This window comes from Thamnophis elegans, chromosome 1 (genome assembly GCF_009769535.1).
Source record: "Thamnophis elegans isolate rThaEle1 chromosome 1, rThaEle1.pri, whole genome shotgun sequence".
In the NCBI taxonomy this organism is placed as follows: domain Eukaryota; kingdom Metazoa; phylum Chordata; class Lepidosauria; order Squamata; family Colubridae; genus Thamnophis; species Thamnophis elegans.
Genome location: NC_045541.1, coordinates 29,028,976 through 29,050,944, shown reverse-complemented (window position 1 = coordinate 29,050,944; position 21,969 = coordinate 29,028,976). Strand labels below are relative to the sequence as shown.

Genomic DNA, 21,969 nt, shown 5'->3' with positions numbered 1-21,969 from the left:
GACTTGCATGAAGCTGGAAAGGGTTACAAAAGTATCTCTAAAAGCCTTGATGTTCATGTGTCCACGGTAAGACAGACTGTCTACAAATGGAGAAAGTTTAGCACTGTTGCTATTCTCCCTAGGTATGGTCGTCCTGTAAAAATGACTGCAAGAGCACAGCGCAGAATGCTTCATGAGGTAAAGAAGAATCCTAGAGTATCAGCTAAAGATCTACAGAAATCTCTGGGACATGCTAACATTTTTGTTGACACATTTGCAATAAGGAAAACATTAAACAAGAATGGAGTACATGGGAGGACACCACGGAGGAATCCATTGCTGTCCAAAAAAAAATATTGCAGCACGTTTGAAGTTTGCAAAAGAGCACCTGGATGTTCCACAGCACTACTGGTAAAATATACTGTGGACAGATGAAACCAAAATTGAGTTGTTTGGGAAAACATACAACACTATGTGTGGAGAAAAAAAGGCACAGCACACCAACATCAAAACCTCATCCCCATTGTAAAACATGGCGGAGGGAGCATCATGAGCCAAGGTGGCGCAGTGGTTAAATGCAGCACTGCAGGCTACTGCTAGATCAGCAGGTCAGCGGTTCAAATCTCACCGGCTCAGGGTTGACTCAGCCTTCCATCCTTCCGAGGTGGGTAAAATGAGGACCCAGATTGTTGGGGGCAATATGCTGACTCTCTGTAAACCACTTAGAGAGGCCTGAAAGGCCTATGAAGCGGTATATAAGTCTACTGCTATACTGCTATTGCTATCATGGTTTGGGGCTGCTTTGCTGCCTCAGGGCCTGGACGGATTGTTGTCATTGATGGGACAATGAATTCCAGGGTTTATCAAGACATTTTGCAGGAAAGCGTACGACCATCTGTCTGCCAACTGAAGCTCCGCAGAGAATGGATGATGCAACAGGACAATGACCCAAAGCATACAAGTAATTCAACAAAAAATGGCTTCAACAGCACAGAATACATTTTCTGGAGTGGCCCAGTCAGAGTCCTGACCTCAACCTGATTGAAATGCTGTGGCATGACCTTAAGAGAGCGATTCACACCAGACATCCCAAGAATATTGCTACACTGAAACAGTTTTGTGAAGAGGAGTGGTCCAAAATTACTCCAGATCGTTGTGCAGGTCTGAATTGCAACTACAGGAAACATTTGGTTGAGGTTATTGCTGCCAAAGGAGGTTCAACCAGTTATTAAGTCCAACGGTTCAACATACTTTTTCCTCCCTGCACTGTGAATGTTTACATGTTATGTTCAATTAAACCATGGCAACATCTAATGTTTGTGTAGTATTATGTTCAGCAAACTGTGTTTTTCTATTGTTGTGACTTAGATGAAGTTCAGAGCACATTTTATGACCAATTCATGCAAAACTCCACATAATCCCAAGGGGTTCACATACTTTTTCTTGCACCTGTAGCTTCTAGAAACATGCCTCTCCACTTACACTATCATTGTTACTACTACCTCTTCAAGAGGTTGGTTATTTCTTCCTTATCCAGGTTAAACCAACAGTAACTAAATATATTTCTAGGGCAACTTTTCATACTTTCTCTACTTTTTTTTCATTGACTAAAACATCTCCCCAATCTTTTTTGCCATCTGCTTAATAATACAAAGAAAATGAATCTACAGTAAAGTTCTTCCTTTGCAGTCTCTAAACAGCAAATTTACTATCCATATCCTGGCAAGTAAAAAACTGTCTGCAACTGAATTCTCATTTTCTAATTCCAAAAGTTCCCACCAGTTACATCACAAGTGGACTAAAGTCTGAGTCCTTCATAAACTTGCTTTTTTCCTTCTTCAGAGACCAAGAAATTGATTCCATAATAAATGACTGACACATAATCTTTCAGTAACTATCAGCAAAGATAAATCAAGGTCCACAGCAGTACGAAGATAATTACAAACTGCAGATTCAGATAAAAATTACTGGTGGTATCATATACAGATTAACAACGTACATTTTGGTTGAAAGCAAGGGCTGAAAATGGCAATCATTTGCAAATTTCCCAAAATAAATTCACAATGAATACGCTCGATCATCACAATAAAGTTGGTCCCTTTGATACATACCATCAGTAAAACAAGGTTTTGGTTGTGGTGGGCCTTTTGCTGCAGCATCAGATTCTTTGTCTCCCACAGATGCGAAAATAATTGTGCTACCTTCAGTGGAGCTGCATAGACTTGTTTTCTGCAAATAAGATTCCACAAGGCATTTTAAAAGAAAACAATATTTATTCTGAATGGAAGTTAAGCATGCAATTGTGATACTTTTCAGGGATAAGATGATTTCAAAGTTGAAGAGGACCTACTCTCTCCTGTTCTACCACCTCTTACAACAGGGGTGCCAAATTTGCGTCATCATGATGTCATCACGTGACATATCGCGATGTTCCCCTTTCACTAAACCGGGCATGGCAAGCATGTGACACATCAAGCCTGTGGGCCGTGGGTTTGACACCCCCATCTTACAATAATAGGCAACACAATATCAACAGTAGAGTCCTTCAAATTTCTTGGTTCTATAGACTTGAAATGAATACCTAACGTTAGAACCATCATTAAAAGGCACAACGAAGAACATTCTTCCTGTGTCGACTCAGAGGAATTATTGACTCTGTCATTTGTACCTCAATGACGCTCTGGTTTGGCACAGCAACCAAGCAGGACAGGTACAGACCAGGGGTGGATTCCGACCGCCATTATACCAGTTCGGTGCCTGAAAAATTTTGCTGGCCAAATCGGATCGAATAGGTAGGAACCCACCTCTGGTACAGACTTCAACAAATAGTTAGGACTGCAGAAAAAACAATCGCAACCAGCCTTCCATTGAGGATCTTTATATTGCACGAACCAGAAAGATGGCTGGGAAAATATCTACAGACCCCCTCACATCCTGGACATAACCTGCTTCAACTGATCCCTCTCAGGATACTCCTGTACGTTACTGCATGCCAAAACAACTAGACACAAAGATAGATCCTCCCCCATGCCTTCACTGCTTTTAAAAAAGTGTTGGCATCAATCTGGAGAGTTGTGTTATAGTCATCAATAAATGTTCCATTCTGTCAGTCACTATCTCTTTAAAAAAACAGTTATATCTCAGTCAATGATTTGGATTTACATTCAGGTCTTCCTCATATACAGTATATCTCCTGTTATCTGCTGAAGGCTCAAGCTACTCATAATAACTAATGGACATTTCAGATTAATATATGACATGGAGCAGCTACCTGAGCAAAGCTGGTGATAAAAATGGCATATTTTTATCACCACCATCCTGTCTGCTGTAGGTGCACTTACATATTGTAAGGTCAGTTTGCCACTTCTTATCATGGAAACATTTTGTTTAACTGAAATTCAGCCGAACTAGGAAAAATGGTGCTAAAATACTGAACAAGTGTCACAGGTGATAAATCATTTTTTTCAACATGGCCAAGGCAATACTGAAATCACTACTGTGAAAGATAACAAATAAATTGCATTCCAATAGCAATTGTTTTGGATTTTTTCTTGTTGAAGCACAAATGTATCATTTCAGCACATTTTAAAACTATTTGTTATTTTGGTACACATATAGATAAAGATATCCAGATTGTTCCTGGGGAAAAAAATCAGATTGTGACTATATTGATTTGATATCTACCAATCTTGAAAACATCATCACAAATGTAAATGTGATTTAATGTAGTGTTCTGGGCAAGGACGGAACTGATACAAACTGGATAAACAATCGACATATATGAGTTTCCAAAATAAAGCAAATTAGTTTTGGTAATGGTATTTTCCAATCTGTTGCAATGTTATCACCATATAGTATAACATCTGAAATGAGTTCAACGCAACACAGCTGGATGAATATAATGAACAATGAAAGCATATTTAAAACAATATAGGATCATTCAGACCAATATTGCTGCAATCCAATTTTCCCTTTTTCAATTGGAAAAATACAAAATAAAAGATACAGAATAAAATATATTTTTATTTTATTCTTTAAAATAAAAATACATGCATTTATACATTTATTTTGTTTTTCATTCAGTTCCCCCCTTCTTTTTTTTTTTAAAAAAGGAAGCCCACAAGTATACTGTGAATGAAAATAAAATATTTATTTATAACACAGGACTGTTTATCTGCCACAGCTTCACTGGGCTGCATTATCCAACCCACACATTGACATTTCACAAGGAAGAGAAAGTAACTGCATCATCCTGCTACATGCTCTTCCTTGAAATTGTCTTCCTATAATTACCTGGGTGAGAAACAAACTACAGACTAGATATTCAAATATACAGTCTATGCTCTCCTAATGAGAACCACTGGAGTTTGAACTCCTATGGCACAAGGCTGCATTCGAATGTTCGCTGACATTTTTGCCAACACTTGTCCTAATCACTGATGGCCAGTTTCAAGTTTCAAGTTTATTAGAATTTGTATGCCGCCCACTCCCATAGGGACTCTGGGCGGCTCACAACAGACAAGAAACATTTAATTTTAAAAAATAGAGATAAAAAAAATAAAAATACAGTATTAAAATTCATGTCACCCATTCCATCTAAGCGGGGCTGGATATCAATCAACAGCCCCAGGCCTGTGGAACAGCCAGGTCTTGACGGCTTTACGGAAGGCCAGGAGAGTAGTAAGGGTACGGATCTCTGCAGGTAGATCGTGCCAGAACAAAAGTTGCCATAGGAACATTTTCTCTCATCTTGGCTGGGGAAGAATGCTACCAGAGTCAACACTTGGAGAAAGCCTCTCAGCTGGTTGTCTGAACTGAGGTAAGTTTCTATGGCATTGTCGATTCCAAAGGGTGCTTATATGTAGAAGTGTGGAGACAATGGGGAGGCCAACTTGGTCAATAGTTCCCCCCCAAAAAATGATTAATTAGAAACAAGGTGGCGCAGTGGTTAGAGTGTGGTATTTCAGGCTACTTCTGCTGACTGCCAGCTGCCTGCAATTTGGCAGTTCAAATCTCACCAGGCTCAAGGTTGACTCAGCCTTCCATCCTTCCGAGGTGGGTGAGGTGAAAACCCAGATGGGGGCAATAGGCTGACTCTGTAAACCGCTTAGAGGGGGCTGTAAAAGCACTATGAAGCAATATATAAGTAAGTGCTATTGCTATTATAACAATCCCTCCTCTGCATATTATTTAATCTTATGCTACTTTCTGAGGAAATGGAAACTCTTCCATTCAGACGACTAAAGAGCAGATAAACTGCTCTGAATACAAGACACTTGTATTCAGTTCCTTGCCTGTTACACAAATGATTTGATGATGCAATATAAGAATTGCAAAGCACTCACAACAAGAGGTTATAAGCATTGTGTCTATGTTAAAATAATCATATATCACTTTCTTTATTATTGTGGGCTGAGCGGTAATGTTTTTGCTTCCATCATTCTAATATGGACATTTTTCTTACACCAAATGTTACAACAATGACTGGAGTGGACATATTCATTCTGAACTGGATTATAAAACAAAGGTAACAGAAAAGTTTTAAGTAGCTAGATTTTCTATCATGCTAGATAAACTCAGATTGCTTTTAATTGTTGTTTAATAAATAGTTACTCCCATCTTCCTCTTTTTCCTTCAACCTTAGTCACTTTTCTGTTTTTCAGCAAAACATTTGAGAATGGGTCTGAATGGTGCCATTTCAGAGCGATAAAGTTCTTATTTCACCCTCTTTTCAACCTTTCCTCATCCCAGCTCTTCTTTCCCCATTATACTATTTTTCCCCCTCATCATTCACTGAGTCAGCTTCTCACTAGGCCCTGCCTTTTTCCCTTTAAATTGAGTGTGATACCCTGCACATATATCCTGGAGCTTTCCATCCCTGGATCAGACATAGATTTGTGATTGACTATGCCATCTTATATCAATCCCAGAAAATCATCAGTTGTAATAATCTCCCTGCTCAGTGGAAAAAGCCAGAAGCCAAGCCTGTTCTATGTTTGGGGAATAATAATAATAGTGTGGAACTGTGTCTGTTTCCTGAACTCACAGGAATCAGGAAATCCAATTTCAAAAATACTATGAAATGGAGTTCATCAGGCCAGCAAGGAGAGATAGAGTTAGAAGAGAAGGAAGAATTTAATGGTTCAACAAGAACTGTGAAAACGTGTTCTCCACCTTTTACACAAGTTCCTTGCCGTAGTAGGACAGCTAAGGGAAGTGTCAAGAAAGGCAGAAGATTGGGGAGTGGGGCAGGGTGGTGAGAGAGAGAGTGCACTGGAGAAAGGAAAGCATGGGGAAAGTGAAAGGGAGGGCATCAAGGATGATAGATATAATACAAGTGCTTGAGTGGTACCTCTGTAATGCCATAACATTGGTAGATGAAGCTGGGATGCTGTGAGAGGCTATGCCTGAGCAGGCCACCTAAAGATTCTGAGTTATGCACCCAGAATTCTAATAAAAATTAGAGAATTTGTCTTTTTTTTCTAGGTATAAACACACTCAAGTTATGATTGAAGATGGAATTACCTCAGATATTTTTCAGGATGGGTTTTCCTCTTAATACCTATAGTAATAGTTGTAGTTATAGTTAGTCATTGTTAGTATTGTTAGTATTGTTTTATACTTATCAAAAGACCTAATTGTTTCCTCAGAAGGCAGCAGGACAGTCACTTATACATGTAGCAATCATGTTATAAATGTCAGCATTCCAAGTATCATGTAGAATTAAATCAGAGTCCAAGGCAAAACAATCCTTAAAGTTCCAAATTAATAAAGCAGACATCTTAGCACATCTTAGCAAACCTTGAGTGGTTTATGGACAAAAACTTTAATTCGTACCATCAAAATCTGTATGTAATTTATTGTTTTCTACTCTAAGGCTAAGCAAAAAAAATCTTCAACTTAAAAAAAAGCTCCAGTGAATATACCGGTAATAGAAAATTAAATATCACATTAGAATTTTAAGATTGTAATATTCAATTATGTTATGTTCAGTAGTTCACTTCCTATAGAAAAGACCATAGACCATGCATTAAGATGCTATGTAACAATAGTCAGACATGGTGAATATTGATCATTGATCATGCTGTAATGCAAGTCACATGACTCAAATACTAGATCAATTCATACATGTTTCTATTCATTTGCAATGGATGGAAATGGCAGATATTGTAAACCGATTATTAGCATGCATGCCAGTCAAGTGTTATTCAACATGGAACATGTAGATTTGCTAAGACAACCTGTTCAAAAGAGGTGACACAGGATGATCTGCCTTGTTTAAAAGCACTAGAGGTGCATTCTTGATTGATCCTGCTTGATTTAAGTCCTGTGAGAAGTAAGAATGATAGGAAACAGGATTGAAGACACAAATAATTGGTTTCTGTTTCAGTAAATGTGATGAACATGGCTTCAAACGTTTCTACTACAATATTCAAAGAAAAAAACCTGTGAAAAGTAGGACAAACATAGCAAGTGAATAAACACTCAATTTTTAAAAAGTACACATTAGGAATATTGCTTGCTGTGGCTTCTGGTATGAGCCATGCCTGACTGAAGACACCTGGGCAAATAAGGAGAGATGACAATTACTGTGAATAACTAAAGATGAGCCTGTAGATGAGGCCTTCCAATCTCTCTGGGGAAGAGATAGAGAGATCACCATGAGTGCTCTGAATGGCAGCTTCTTTCTAGGGGATCATAAAAAATATATCTCCCACAGGTTTGAGCACCAGGAGCTGAGGGAGACAACATCTTTGCTCCTTTCAGCAGTGGAGCCTTTCATAAGGACACTAAGTCAGCAGAACTTTCAATTTGGAATTGTTCAATTTAACCATTTTATGAATATTAGAGATCTTCAAAGCAGGGAGCTTAATTTGAAACCTGCTAAGTTTTACCTTATTTGGATTTAAGAAATTTTAAACAGAGATTAAAGAATTTAAAATTATATACAAAAAAGCAAAAGTAATGGCAAAATACAAAAAGAAAAAGAGGATTTAATAAAGTTTTAGATGGAGTGGGAGACTAGAGAGATTTGGAATCTTGATTATTTTTGCTGTACGATTTGAAATATAAGTATATAATTTATTCAATATACTTAGGGAAAATGATTGAAATGGAACTAAAACCCATATTAGAAATTGAGGCTCAATGAAGCCTGCAAATGGACACTAGAGGGAACTAAAAGACCAGGCTAAAGTGGCTAAGCCAATTATAATTTTATCTTATCTGTAAGGAAGTTTGTGAAATATGGACTGAAATATTAATAACTAATATTTCTGTAAGGATACAATTTTAATTGGAAGATACAGAGCCACCCCCTCCCCCAGACATTATAGAGTCAGGGAACGGAAGAGAATAAAATCGAGATTATTAAAATAGGAAGACCAAAGGCAAATCAAGAAAATCTGGGCATGAAATAGCTTTGACAAGAAATCCTGGACAGTGCCTCTTTACGGTGTTGGAAGAAATGTCCATCTGGGTTCAGTTCCAAGTGGGGAAAAAGACACTGAATATAATGGTGGCTGTTTGGAAAGATGGTTTTAATGGTAGACAGGACCACATGGCTTGAAGTCCCGGGAAAAAAAAACACATGGGTGAGAGAAAGAGAGAGATTTATACACTGTTGAGCTTCCTTTTCCTGTGTAAGAAATATATCCCATTGGATATATTGTCAGACTCCCAGGGGGCAGGGGTCTTACCTAACTTTGTAGACTGTCTGTGTCCCAGGCTTGGTTGAGCCTTGCTGGATGCTGTAATCTTCCCAGGTGCCATGTGGTGAGATGGGTAGAGGGCTAATCCTGTCATGTCCTAAGGGCCATGTCTTAATCCCATCACCCTGGAGCTGAAGGGGGGGCAAGGAGTTGCTTTGTCTTTAAAACATGTTTCTCCTTTTCTCATCCAGGGAAACATAATATTCTGCCTTTTTAATATTTCCTAGAATATTTCATTCTTCTAGGAGAGGGGTGGGTGCTAACTTCCTACAATGGGATTTACAATGTAGGCTGGTAAAACCTTTGATGACTCCTTTTAAATCCAAAGAGTGATGAAATATCAAATCCTGAAATGCCATAGGAATTATTTAAAAGTCAAGATTTGCAGAGGGAAAAAGAAAGAATACGAAGTTGGACTATTTGACCAGGAATAAACTATTTATTTGATTTTCTGGCAAAAGTCCCTAATGGATTTTTTGCTGAATTGGAATTGAAAAGGTGACGATTTCTAGATTGGATTTGCTTACAAAAGTTAGGCTATAGGAAGATATAGGTGTTGGTTTTTTTGTAACTTTAAAAAACGTTGAAAAGTTAGCATGCCAGCTTATTCTTGGTTGGAAACACTTCATTATTGTATTTGTTGCCTTTTTTCTCTTCTTTATTCTGCACCTTTTGGACTTTCTTTCTTCTATTTTAGTTTACATCCATTTTTACTATTATTACTTTTTTATAATCATATAGTAATAGAGAATTTTTAAACATATTCGTATTTGCTATAAAGCAAATTGAAAAATTCTATTTTTAAAAATTCTTTCCTTCTGCACTTTTGCTTTTCTTCTTCTTTATTTGCTGTTTCTGTACTTGATTAGTTTGTGTCAACGTTCATGTGTTTTGTAAAATTTAAATATTAAAAAGTTTTACTATGTTTATTAAAGGCTTTGATACAATTATCAACAAAAAGGAATACTGGCAGCTGTGGAAACCTCCACAGAGCAAATCCAGGAAAACGTATGTCAGTCCAGAACAAGTCAATTCCAAACAGATGAATCTGTGCATTACACTTTTGTACAGGGTGGAAATTTTCCTTTTGAAAAACTCTTGTAGGATAAGGAAAGAGAAAGTCAGCTATGCAACTTTGGGACACTCCAGCAAACTCACATGGATGCTGTGGGATTTTAACTGCTTAATAAACAGAACTGGGGAAAATAGAAGAAGTGAGTGTGAGGTATGTTAGTTGCCTTGAGTTATTTATCAAAATAATAATGAATACATAAATAAAATACACTCATTTTATTAGACATGTAGGATAACTCGCAGTAACCTTCAATTCCCTTCTTTTCCTGTGCATCTCTAAAGTTGGACATTGAACCATATATTATACAAAGATGATATTCACAATCTTAATCACAATAGGCAAAAGCAATAATGTGAATAAAATTTGATCTGAAGCTGAATTGTTTCCATTAATCTAACAAAGTCTTAAGAAAAGTTTGTCCAAAGCTTTTCAATTTGGAGCAAAAAATAAAATAAAATAAAATAAAATTGTTCATCCACTGTTCTCTTGTACCTTATTCTCTGCCCCTTATTCTCAAAATCATGTTGGTATCAAGTGCCCTTTGTGACTGAAACTAGTTCAGCAGGAGAAGATAATGTATAGTACTAGAACATCAAGTGGCACTTGACCTAAATTGAAAATAAATTCTGTTCATTAACAGGCTTTTGGCAAGAATAAAGTGGCCCTCCTTTAACAGTTTGCTAGATGGTTAGATAAAAAGAAAGGGGTTGGAAGAAAGAGGGAGAAAAGGGAAATGGCGTTTTTGGCTCCAACCTCAACTACCCTCATCTCCTGCAGCATTCAGGGTTTGCCAACAACTGATAAACAATGAAGATGCTTCTCGACTTGGAGGACAGGATACTATTTATGTGCACAAATAGAGAAGTGAAGGTGAATAATAACATCCCGTGCTCAAAATTCTTGGGAGAATGAGGAAGGCCTACTTATGGAGGAAAAGACACCTGGTATTTATTTATTTATTTGTAAAATTTATTAGCTGCCTGCCTTTCCACACTAGGGCAAAATCCTACTTCCATAATACAATCTCCCCATTAGTTTGAGAAGACCTAAGTTCAAATCCATCCTTAACCATGGAAGCTCACAGAGTGACATATGATTAGTCTCTATTCCACAAGACCATTGTGAGGGAGAAAAGATACCTACCGTATTTTTCGGAGTATAACACGAACCTCTTTTCCTCAAAAAACGCTGAAAATCTGGGTGCGTCTTATACACTGAATACATCATTTTTTGCCTCCCGAAACCCCCCCCCCCTTCACCAAAATGGCACACCCTTATAGAGGCTTTCAGAGAGCTTCTGGGGGCTGGGGAGGGCAGAAATAAGTGAAAAACTGGCCCTTCCCCCCCCCCCCCCCCCCAGCAGCACTCTATAAGCCTCCATAAGGCTATGCATGCAATTTTTTTGGCTGTTTTTGAGGAGGTTTGCAGACAGCAAAAACTTTTTTTTTCCTTTAGGAAAGCTCATTAATTGATTGATGAGAATTACATTGATCAAGTGCTGTGCCAGCAGAAACAAAGTCTTAAGGTGCTGCAGATTGTCAGCGATTTCCTTCTTCGGCACATGGATAAATACACCTCTCTCTCTCTATCCCTCTATCTACCTACCTACCTACTGTATTTCTCTCTTTCTATTTCTCTCTCGCTATCCCTCTACCTACCTACCCTCTCTCTCCCCCCCTCTCTCTACCCACCTACCTACCTACTCTCTCTCCCTAACTAGCTACTGTATTTCTCTCTCTCTCTTTCTATTTCTCTCTATTCCTCTACCTATCTACCTACACACACTCTCTCTCCCTACCTACCTACTGTATTTCTCCATCTCTTTATCTCTCTCTATTTCTCTCTCTCTATCCCTTTATCTACCTACCTACCTATTCTCTCTCCCTACCTACCTACTGTATTTCTCTCTCTTTCTTTCTCTCCCTCGCTATCCCTCTATCTACCTACCTACTTTTTTTTTAATTTGCCTCTTCAAAACCTTGGTGAGTTTTATACTCTGAAAAATATGGTAGGTAGATCAGTTTGAGTTCCTGAAGGAATATAAATCTAAATAAATAAAATATTATTACCTGATTGTTATTGTAATTAGTGTTACTTCGGTTAACACTAACCTCAACGGGGCCATGCGTCTAACTATTTTCAAAATGTTGACTAGTTCCTACTTCAAACACAACAGCATTTTATATTCATCCATTTATTAAGTCAAGTCATAGCCCATTTCAGCATTTTGTTAAAGATATATTTCTTAGATCCGTGATGCCGAACCTATGGCACGTGTGCCACAGGTGGCACATGGAGCCATCTCTGCAGGCACGTGAGCCATCGCCCAGATCAGCTCCACTGTGCATGCGTGCATGCCTCCTGCTGGCCAGCTGATTTTCAGGTGAATTGTAATTATACAGTGGGAGTGGGGAGGTCGCATGTGTAGGTGGTAGTGGGATGCGGGCCTCCCCCCCCGTGCCCCATTTTTTGTTCTAGGACGCTATCATGAGCAGCGGGCAGGCCCTGTAGGGGGGCATTGGATTATGGATGTCAGCACTTTTGGCACCCAAGGAAAATAAGGTTTGCCATCATTGTCCTAGTATTTGGGCTGGAAAAAAAAAGTTTAAATGTTACTGCGGTTTCTATGAAAATCCATTATGAGAAGTCAGACTTCAGATATAGTGGTCTCCCTATACTATAGAAAGCCAAAATCTTTTCCACACATACTTTTTGCCTATTAAAAATTGTACTTGACTCTTTTTTAATGATTTAACTGCAATATATTTTAATTTCAGACATGATAAATCTTTTGAATATACAGCTGGTTTCAGATTGTTTGAATTATCCTGGGAGAATTACTTGCCTTATCAAACTAAAACATTTCTGAACTAAAGTAATCTTCTAAGCCAAGTGCCACTAGAAGTCTGAGTTTTCCTGTGAGTTTTCCTTTTGGGTCCTGTCATATTTCCTTTTTTTTTCCTTAGAGGGACATCTTGAACCTACCAAAATGAGTCACCTTGATGAACCTAATCCAGCCTTTGATTTGAAGTTTATAGATTCAAGAACAGCATATTGACAAAATTCTTCAATTCTGAAGAATGCTCCACACAGCATCTCCACCCTAATTTTCAGACTGTGTGAAATCTGTACTTCATTCAACTCTTTGCAGATATATTATATTTTATCTGTCATGTGCACTTAACAATATGCAGATACATGTTAGGTGCCATTTTGTGAATGAAAGGACACATACCATGCATAGTCTTGTACTACATGATCACAAGATAATTAGGTTATCACTGTTTAATGATCACAAATCAATATTATGTAGATAAAAACAGTAATTGAACCCCCAACGTACCAGCTTTTGACACAACAGAATTCATAGCCACTAGACAAAATTTCTCCAGTTATTTATGCCATTTGTGTACTCATATCATTAAACAAATGAAGTAAATTGCTGCAACGCTTTTTCAATTCTACTGGCCGTGCATGAACAGCACCTCTCCCAATTAGTCCAATAAAAAAGAGATTTCATTTTATTGAAAAATTAAGAATCCTTTAACAGATTTAAGTCATAGAAAACTAATGGCACTATGGTATACACCGAAAAATAACTCAAACATATAAAACAGTATTACTGTATAAAATAATGTCTTACTTCTTTGGTTTCTTCAACTTCGGATATGCTGGTAAGTTCCTCTGTGTTGAAATGTTCAAAATCAGACTCTCCCACTGCTATCGGTACAGTCACAGTAAGATTTGGGTTGTTTATGAATGACATGTGATCAGTGTTGTCCACGCAGCTGGTAGTCATTCTAGGCCTCTGATAGCCAAAAGTTTGGTTGATCTCCACTATGGTATGGTTGGGAATGCACTGATCTTTCTTATCGTTTTGTTGATCAGCTGCACTTAATCCAGAAGTGGCCTTGCATCTTTGCAAAAAAACAATTTGCACAAATTCACATATCTTCCTCTTTATGTAATTTATTCCCCTCTGAATTCTTGATATAGCAATCTGTAGATTATTTGCTTCAGTTTCCTGCTCTGGAGCAGCAAGGCTGTCTGAACTGAAAGAACTCAATAATAATGCCAGGAAGAGGTTTAGAAGCTGGAGGATGGAGTATGGAAATAAATTAATTAGATTTCCCCCCCTCTCTAGTTAATCATTTTGACTTATTGTTTTGACTTTCTACCAATTGCATGCATTCACCTTTTAGTTTCTGATCATAGTAAAAAAAAAAAAACCAATTGCTGATACTAGGTTTTCAACTTTGGCAGACATGAAATCAAATTTGCTTGCAGGATTTGTGAGGGGGGGGGGCGGGGAGGGAGGGGAGTCTTTAACCAGAATAGGTCATAGTAGATCAATCCATTAAAAAAAAATTGTATAATAGGATGTAAATTAGCTGGTTGGTAACACCAGATCAGCATTGTTTTTGAAGATAGAACAGGATGGTATAATGGTTGGAAAATAACAAATTAACTTCTAGAAAAAAAAGCAAGGAGAATCTGTGTGATGAAAAGAACTGAAGCAACACAAACATATAACTAGAATACAGGTCTGCTAATACAGTCCAAGCGAGATACGTTGGGAATCTTTCTCTCTCTCTATCCACAGGTGACTTTTTGAGCCAATGTATTTTCTAAAACATTTGCACACTTTCTTCTCTGAGATCACAAGTTTCCCTTCCTGTTGAAATTAACCACAATAACTAAATTTATGTCTATACTACCGCCCTGAGTCCCTCAGCCGCCCTGAGTCCCTTTCAGGGAAAAGGGCGGCATACAAATAAAGTAAATTCAAATTCAAATTATGTCTGTACTGCAAACTATGGATAGTTAAAACATAGCATAGTAGTAATATTTTAGGCAAGTAATAGAATATTCTTGCTTTGTTTATGAAGCCTGTAAATGTGCAATTTAATTACTTGAAACAAAAAGAAGACTGCCCACCATATTTTTGCAATTACAATAGAGGAAATCGAAGGTACAATATTTGAATTTGAGATGCATAGACTTTTAAGTTTAGCATTATGCCAGAATCGATCCTGTGCCCATCACAGCACTTTAAGACTGTGACAGCTATCTAAAATTGCAGAAGTTACAACAGCACTAAAAAAAAGTGATTTTTCACCCTTACGACCTTTGCAGCATCCCCTCAGTCACTTGATTTGCATTCAGATGCTTGATAACTGATTCAATTTATGACCGTTGCAATGTCCTGGGATCATGTAATCCCCTCTTGCGATCTTTTGACAGGTAAAGCTAATGGGGAAACCAGATTCACTTAACAACTATGTTACTAATTTAACAACTGCAGAGATTCATTTAAGAAATGCAGCAAGAAAAGTTGTAAAATGGGGCGAAACTCACTTAACAAATTTCTCACTTAGCAACATGAATTTTGGGCTCAATTGTGGAAAGATGTAGGAAAGACTACCTGTAGAAGGAACTTTGAAATTCCCTGTAACTTTCTGATTATTCAAAAGACATTTGAAAAGGGTATTCTTAGTAGCTCTCATGGATTCTAAATTTTGGTGGGAATGTGTGACAGTAGTTTTCTCAACAAAACTACTGTATTTTTCGGAGTATAAGACACACATTTTTCCCTCAAAAAAGAAGCTGAAAATCTGGGTGCGTCTTATACACTGAATTCAGCATTTTTTTGCCTCCAGAAACCCTGCCCTCTTCACCAAAATGGCCGTGCATAGCCTTTAGGAGGCTTTTACAGTGCTCCTGGGGGCTGGGGAGGGCAGAAATGAGTGGAAAACAGGCCATTTTTTTGCTCAATTTTGCACCCCCCAGCCCCCAGGAGTTGAGTTAAGTTGAGTTTATTGGTTTTGTATGCCGCTCACTCCCGAAGGACTCCGGGCGGCTCACAATAAACAGGGGAGGGAATAAATAAGACAATACAAACAATTTTAAAATCCACAACAGTCACAATTAAGACGGGGCTGGGAGCTTTAACAGCCCCCAGCCTGCCGGAACAACCAGGACTTAGTAGCTTTACGGAAGGCCGGGAGGGTAGTAAGGGTCCGGATCTCCACGGGGAGCTCGTTCCAGAGGGCCGGAGCAGCAACAGAGAAGGCTCTCCCTCGGGGGGTTGCCAGCCAGCATTGGCTGGCAGATGGAACCCGGAGAAGGCCAAGCCTGTGCGATCGAATTGGTCTTTGGGAGGTAATTGGCAGGAGGCGGTCTCTCAGGTACCCAGGTCCGATGCCATGTAGGGCTTTATAAGTAACAACTAGCACCTTGAAGCGAGTCCGGAGACCAATGGGCAGCCAGTGCAGCTCGCGGAGGATAGGTGTAACGTGGGTGTACCTAGGTGCACCCACAATCGCTTGCGCAGCTGCATTCTGGACTAGCTGAAGTCTTCGAACACTTTTCAAGGGCAGCCCCATGTAAAGCGCATTACAGTAGTCCAGTCTTGAGGTCATGAGGGCGTGAGTGACTATCTGAAGTGCCTCTATAAGCCTCCTAAAGACTATGCATGCCATTTTTTGAAAAAAATGGGCCCCTTTTGTGAAAAATGGACCGTTTTTGCTCGTTTTCGCCCCCACCCCCCAGGAGCACTGGGCCTGTTTTCACAAAAAAGGGGCCGTTTTTGGGAGGTCTGCAGAGTGCAAAAACTTTTTTTTTTAATTTGCCTCGTCAAAATCTTGGTGCGTCTTTATACTCCAAAAAATACGGTAATTAGGTGACCTCATCAACAATAAGAGTTGTATAGTATCAGACAACACAGTAGAAACAATCCCATAACAGCTGTATACAACAGTGTCTACAAATACTTACCACCAGGTGCTTTTCAAAAGGCAACTGGACTTTTTTTGTTTTTTCCTTGAAGACTGTTTTTATCAGCTCTGAAGAAGCTTCTTGGCTAAGAAGCAAAACGTCTTCAAGGAAAAAAAAAACAAAGGAAGTCCAGTTGCCTTTTGAAAAGCACATTTCGGACAACCATGAGCTGAATAAGTGAGAATCTCCATAGTTACTTACCACAAGGTTTCCAATCACCATCACCATCATAAAAACTGTCAGGCAAAGGGGTTGACCTGAAACCTCCATACAGTCCCACATGGTTTCTATCCATTCTCCACAAAGAACTCGGAACACAATCAAGAATGAGTGGAAAAAGTCATTCATGTGCCAGCGTGGAAGTGTACAGTCTTCTGAAATTTTGCATTTACACATGTCATAGTTTTTACCAAACAGCTGCATACCAACCACAGCAAATATGAAGACAATGATAGCGAGTACCAAGGTCAAGTTTCCTAAAGCTCCAACTGAGTTCCCAATGATCTTTATTAGCATGTTTAGAGTTGGCCAAGACTTTGCCAGTTTGAACACTCGAAGCTGAAAACAGTAATGAAGAATTCATATGTAAGAAAAATGTATATAATTTATATAAATGAGGAATTGGTACAGGCTGGCTAAAATGCAGAGAACCACCAGACCCCACTATTAGCTGTAAACGTGTAGCCTATGAATTTTTTTCATTCCTCTGGTACCCTTTTATGACACCGCAAACCCTCTCAGATTGCAAATCTGTCAATTGTCAGCAGTGGGTTTTTGTTGTTTTTGTCGTTCTTATTGTTAATTGACTCTCAGAATACTTTAAAATTCTCCAATCCACTTTCAAAAAATAACAAATCAGAACTCTGCTTCTATGTCACCATAAAAGTGAACCCCATTTTACCAAAACCTGTAGTTGAAATAAACACAAAATAAAGAAAATATTCCACATCGGGGAGTGGGTGAGGACGGTGTGCCCTACTCTACTTACATGTGTTACATACTGAACAATGGGCTTTAGTTACAGTTCTGAAAACACAGACTTCTTTAAGTAACAATTGCCAAACAAAATACATGTTCCAGTTTTCCTAGACTCGCTTTTTAAAAAATTGTTGATGTGCATCTGATTGTTAGCATGAATTGAATTGAATTTATTGCATTTATATGCCGCCCTTTTCCCCGAAGGGGAAACTGAGAAAATATATTAATGCTTTAAAAAAAACCCCACCCAAATCATCCAATATTCTCTCTTTACCAGCAGCAATTTTTGGAGGGGAAACTAAGGCTTCATCCACAGACCTTCCTCACCACGGCATCAAAATGATTGTTAAATCTTTTTGTAGAGTTTGCGCCCTTACATGGAACCGCCATTGTAGAGTCAGCCTGCTGTTGAATCAAGGCTGAAGCCAGATCGAGATGATCTATCAAGTGTTCCTCTTGGAAACACATTACTCCCTTGCAGGAGGACTCTGAGGCAGGTCAGTGATTTGCAGGACTGCCCCACACAGGCTCCCATTTGCTGCCTCTGTGACAATTTCTGCTTTGGCTGAAGGAGACAACAGAACATCCCAACAATCCAAACTGTTTTTTATTTCATTGGTTTCTACCGTTTCCCTGAAAATAAGACCTCCCGGATAATAAGTCCAATCGGGCTTTTGAGTGTATGCACTAGAATAAGCCCTTCCCCGAAAATAAGCCCTGTGTGAAAATATTGCAACACAGCAGTAGCCATGAGGTGAACCTGCTCACCGCCTCCTGCAGCTCAAAAATAATAGGACCTCCCTGAAAATAAGGCCAAGCACTTATTTTGGGAGTCAAAAGAAAATAAGACCCTGTCTTATTTTCAGGGAAACACAGTAGTAGCTATTTCAGAAAGTTGCCATTCCTTCCAATAGCTGCTGCTGTCAATAGAGCAGGAAAACAGATAGGAAGAGTTCCTTCAATGTCCCTGCTCCTCTGTCTGGCTTCTGCCCTTACTTCTGTGCTTCCCCTAGCAACATAAACCATTGTCCTGTAATGTGAATGCAGCAATTTTTGCAACTTTGTTTTGGAGGTATTTTATGAATGCTATGGAGATAATGAACTATGTTTTCTTTCCTTCTCAAGGATGAGGAGAAAATATATAGTGTGTGTTTGTGTATAGGGAAGTAAGCCATACACTTGGCAGCCTTGTATCTGAAGGGGCTTGCTGCTAATCCGTCTGAATGCTTGTGAAATCCAGGCTGTAATCAATTCCAGAATGGCCTAGGCATTTCTTCAGGGAACTCTTTCTGGGAAATACAAAGCTTCTCATTCTGCTTCCTTTTAATCTGCCTTTCCTATACCAAACACCTGCCTACCACAGAGGTTACTTATGTTCTCTATTGTTAGAGCCCATGTAGCTAGATACTATTAATGATGGAAACAGAATAGTAATCTCTCTCTACATTACATATTCTCAGAAGTGGTATTCAGCCGACCGGTTTGCCTGAACTGGTAGTGGCTTGGCTCTATGCCATCCTATTTATACACCTTTTCAAGCCAAAGCGCATGCACAGAAGACCAAGTGCATGCGTGGATGGTGCACGTGCAAGAGTGAGCACGTGCACTCACATTTGCAAACCAGTGGAGAAAGTAAGTGAGTACCTGCATATTCCACATAGGTTTTCTATTCTAGTAAGAGTGGCTAAAATGCTTTCTTCTGAGTATACTGTAGATCCCTCCAATATTTTCAACTTATTCCAGATGAAGGGGATTTTTAGGGGGAAGGGGGTTGCTTCATCCAAAATGCACATCCTAAACAGGGAGTTTTCATTTTCCCCTAATCACATGGGTATCATGTCATGTGATGGATTGCAATATTTTTTTGCCTTTGAGGAGTTGGGGGGAGGCGTGGCTTACATGTGACACATCCAGCCAGCGGGCTGCCAGTTTGACAGGCCTGCCTAATCAGAACCCAGCAGACTATATAATGACACTGCATCAAATAAGCCTGTTTCCCTATAAGAAAATAATTTTATATATGTATATTCCATCCAAGTGTTTGCAAAAACTCTAATGAAGATCTTGGTAGGTTCTAAAATCCTAGTTTGGCTTTTCTAATATAAAACTTCTGCTCTATTATAACAATCTCCAAATAGGATAAATGGAGTCTGTCAATTCCAAAGATATTAGGTCTTCCTGCTTAAGTTAGCTAATCTGCAGGTATCTTTATCCTAAGAAAAATTGCAGCTATGCTGGGGGAAAAATATCCCTCTGCAGGTCAGATATTTACCAGTCTGAAAGATCTTAAGACTGACAATCCCTCCACATTTTGAAGGCCCAGCTCCATTAAACTCAAGGTGACAATGATGCTATCAAAAATATTCCAGCCTTCTTGGAAATAATAATAAGGATCCATAGCAACTATTTTGAGGACCATCTCTGCAGTGAAGATTCCAGTGAAAACCTAAATGTAGAATGCAACAAGTTATTCATTCCCATAAAAACATCATGTATTATTTTGTTGTTTGTAGGCATACAGGTCAAGAAACAATACTTGAAATACAGTGGGGAAAAAAATGTTTAAATCTCATTTGTGCTCCAGCTCCAACTGAGGAAACCCATGGCTTGACATAATTTTAAAAGAGCTGAAGTACAGGAGAACTTACATCAAAGCACAGGGTATGAACCATGGAAAGGTTTGTTGAAGATAACATTAACAACTTTCAATCATACAAAAGTAGCCTCCTAGATGTGTAACTTCCACAATTTTCAATTAGAACAGCACTCCCTCTACAGTCCTAAGGTTGTAACTATAATTGTGAAAAAAAGGAATGGGCAATGGGAAACACATATTCCATAAAATAGACTCGAAATTTAATCTCAGGAAGGATTTCATTATTGTAGTGGAAAAAACAATATTTGCTCTATTGATGATTCCTGCTAAAGAGGCACTGATGTCTGGCTCAGATTTATATTTTCAAAAAGTTTAGAGAGATCATGTTTGGAAAGCTTCCTTAGAATTTAGCAGTTTTATGAATTATAAGATAATTTATATTTATCATTATTTGACTTACCAGATTTCCATTTTTAAGAATGCTACTGAAGGAGTCGTCAATTGGATAATGTTCCATGCTCATGAAGAGTGTATTTAAAATAATGCAGATAGTAATTCCAAGATCAACAAATGGATCCATCACAATTAAATGAATAATTTTCTTTATTTGTAACCACCTATCAGAACAATTCCAAATCAAGTACTTGTGGGCAAACTTATACCAGCATGGTGGACATTTCTGTCTTGATTCTTCAAGTTCTGAAGGAATTGAAAACATTTAAAAAAACCACCTTATACTGATTTCATGATTTAAATTCATTAGAAAAGAACGTCATTAAAATCTGATTTGCAGGTTCATTTCTATGAATTTTCCGTCATAGCACATTTCAAATACTGCTACTTAAAAGGGCAAACCTATTTCACAGATATTGTAACAATTGGTAAGACAGAAAATGAAGTGGTGGATATTTTATGTATTTATTTCCATCACACAGAAAAGCAACTGTAAGAAGTGCACAATTTAAAAAAAAACTACTGTACCATCAAGATATTAAAACAATTACAATTAAAAATACATCAGGCAATATTAGTATTTATTAAATAGACAAAAAAAATGCTGCAGCCATTTTTTTAGACCATCATTTCCTTGAGATCCTTAAGTAGCCATGTTTTGAGGGACATATGGAAGGATATCAAGGAAGGGGCCAATCTCACCTCAGAGGTGAGGGGGTGGGGGTGGTGTTTCACAGAACGGGCATCACAGCAGAAAAGGCCATCTCTTGGGTCACACTAAATAAACCTCTTTCACAGATGGCAGATGTAACCGGGTGAAGGTGGTCCTTTAATGAACCTGGCCCCATGCCATGAAGGGCTTCAAAATCAACATCATGAATTGTACTGTAAGCAAACTGGTACCAATGAAACTTACAGAGCAAAGATGTGCCATGTGCCATTCTAGGGCCGCACATCAAGCCACCATATTTTGCACCAGCTGAAATTTCCAGATACTCTTCAACAATAGCCCCATGTAGAACTCATTACAGTAGTCCAACCCAGGACATGATCAGGGCATGATTCTGTGTCAGTCACTTGTGAGTGGAGCCTCTTTCAACAGGAACAGGCACATCCCAAAACTGTATATAAAAAAACCACTCTGCACCATCTATCTCAAGCATGATGACTGGGAACATGATAGCACCATCACTTGGAGACTCTATGACCTGTACCTCATTGCTCAGCTGCAGCCATATCAGAGGACAATGAGGTAGGGCTCTCAGATGCATATGGAGAACTGTGTATTGATCTAATTGTAACTTCCATTCAAACAAAGTGGTGTGTAGAATTTGTTCCACCCTCTGTTTCTTCCTTACTATAACAAGATACCTAAATTAAAATTAGGTGTTAATTAAGGC

The 21,969-nt window shown here is 38.6% G+C and overlaps 1 protein-coding gene across 2 annotated transcripts in view; it reads right to left on the bottom strand.

Annotated features, from left to right (window-relative positions):
• LOC116518540 (sodium channel protein type 2 subunit alpha-like) overlaps positions 1-21,969 on the bottom strand; it is a 61,462-nt gene that overhangs the window by 12,035 nt on the left and 27,458 nt on the right. For both annotated transcript variants that reach the window (XM_032232023.1, XM_032232013.1), the window contains exons 13-17: positions 20,577-20,815; positions 19,793-19,966; positions 16,744-17,100; positions 13,409-13,858; positions 2,091-2,208 (exon numbers count right to left, since the gene is read on the bottom strand). In XM_032232023.1, the coding sequence (XP_032087914.1) occupies positions 2,091-2,208; positions 13,409-13,858; positions 16,744-17,100; positions 19,793-19,966; positions 20,577-20,815 (1,338 nt within the window). The remainder of the gene's footprint in view (positions 1-2,090; positions 2,209-13,408; positions 13,859-16,743; positions 17,101-19,792; positions 19,967-20,576; positions 20,816-21,969) is intronic.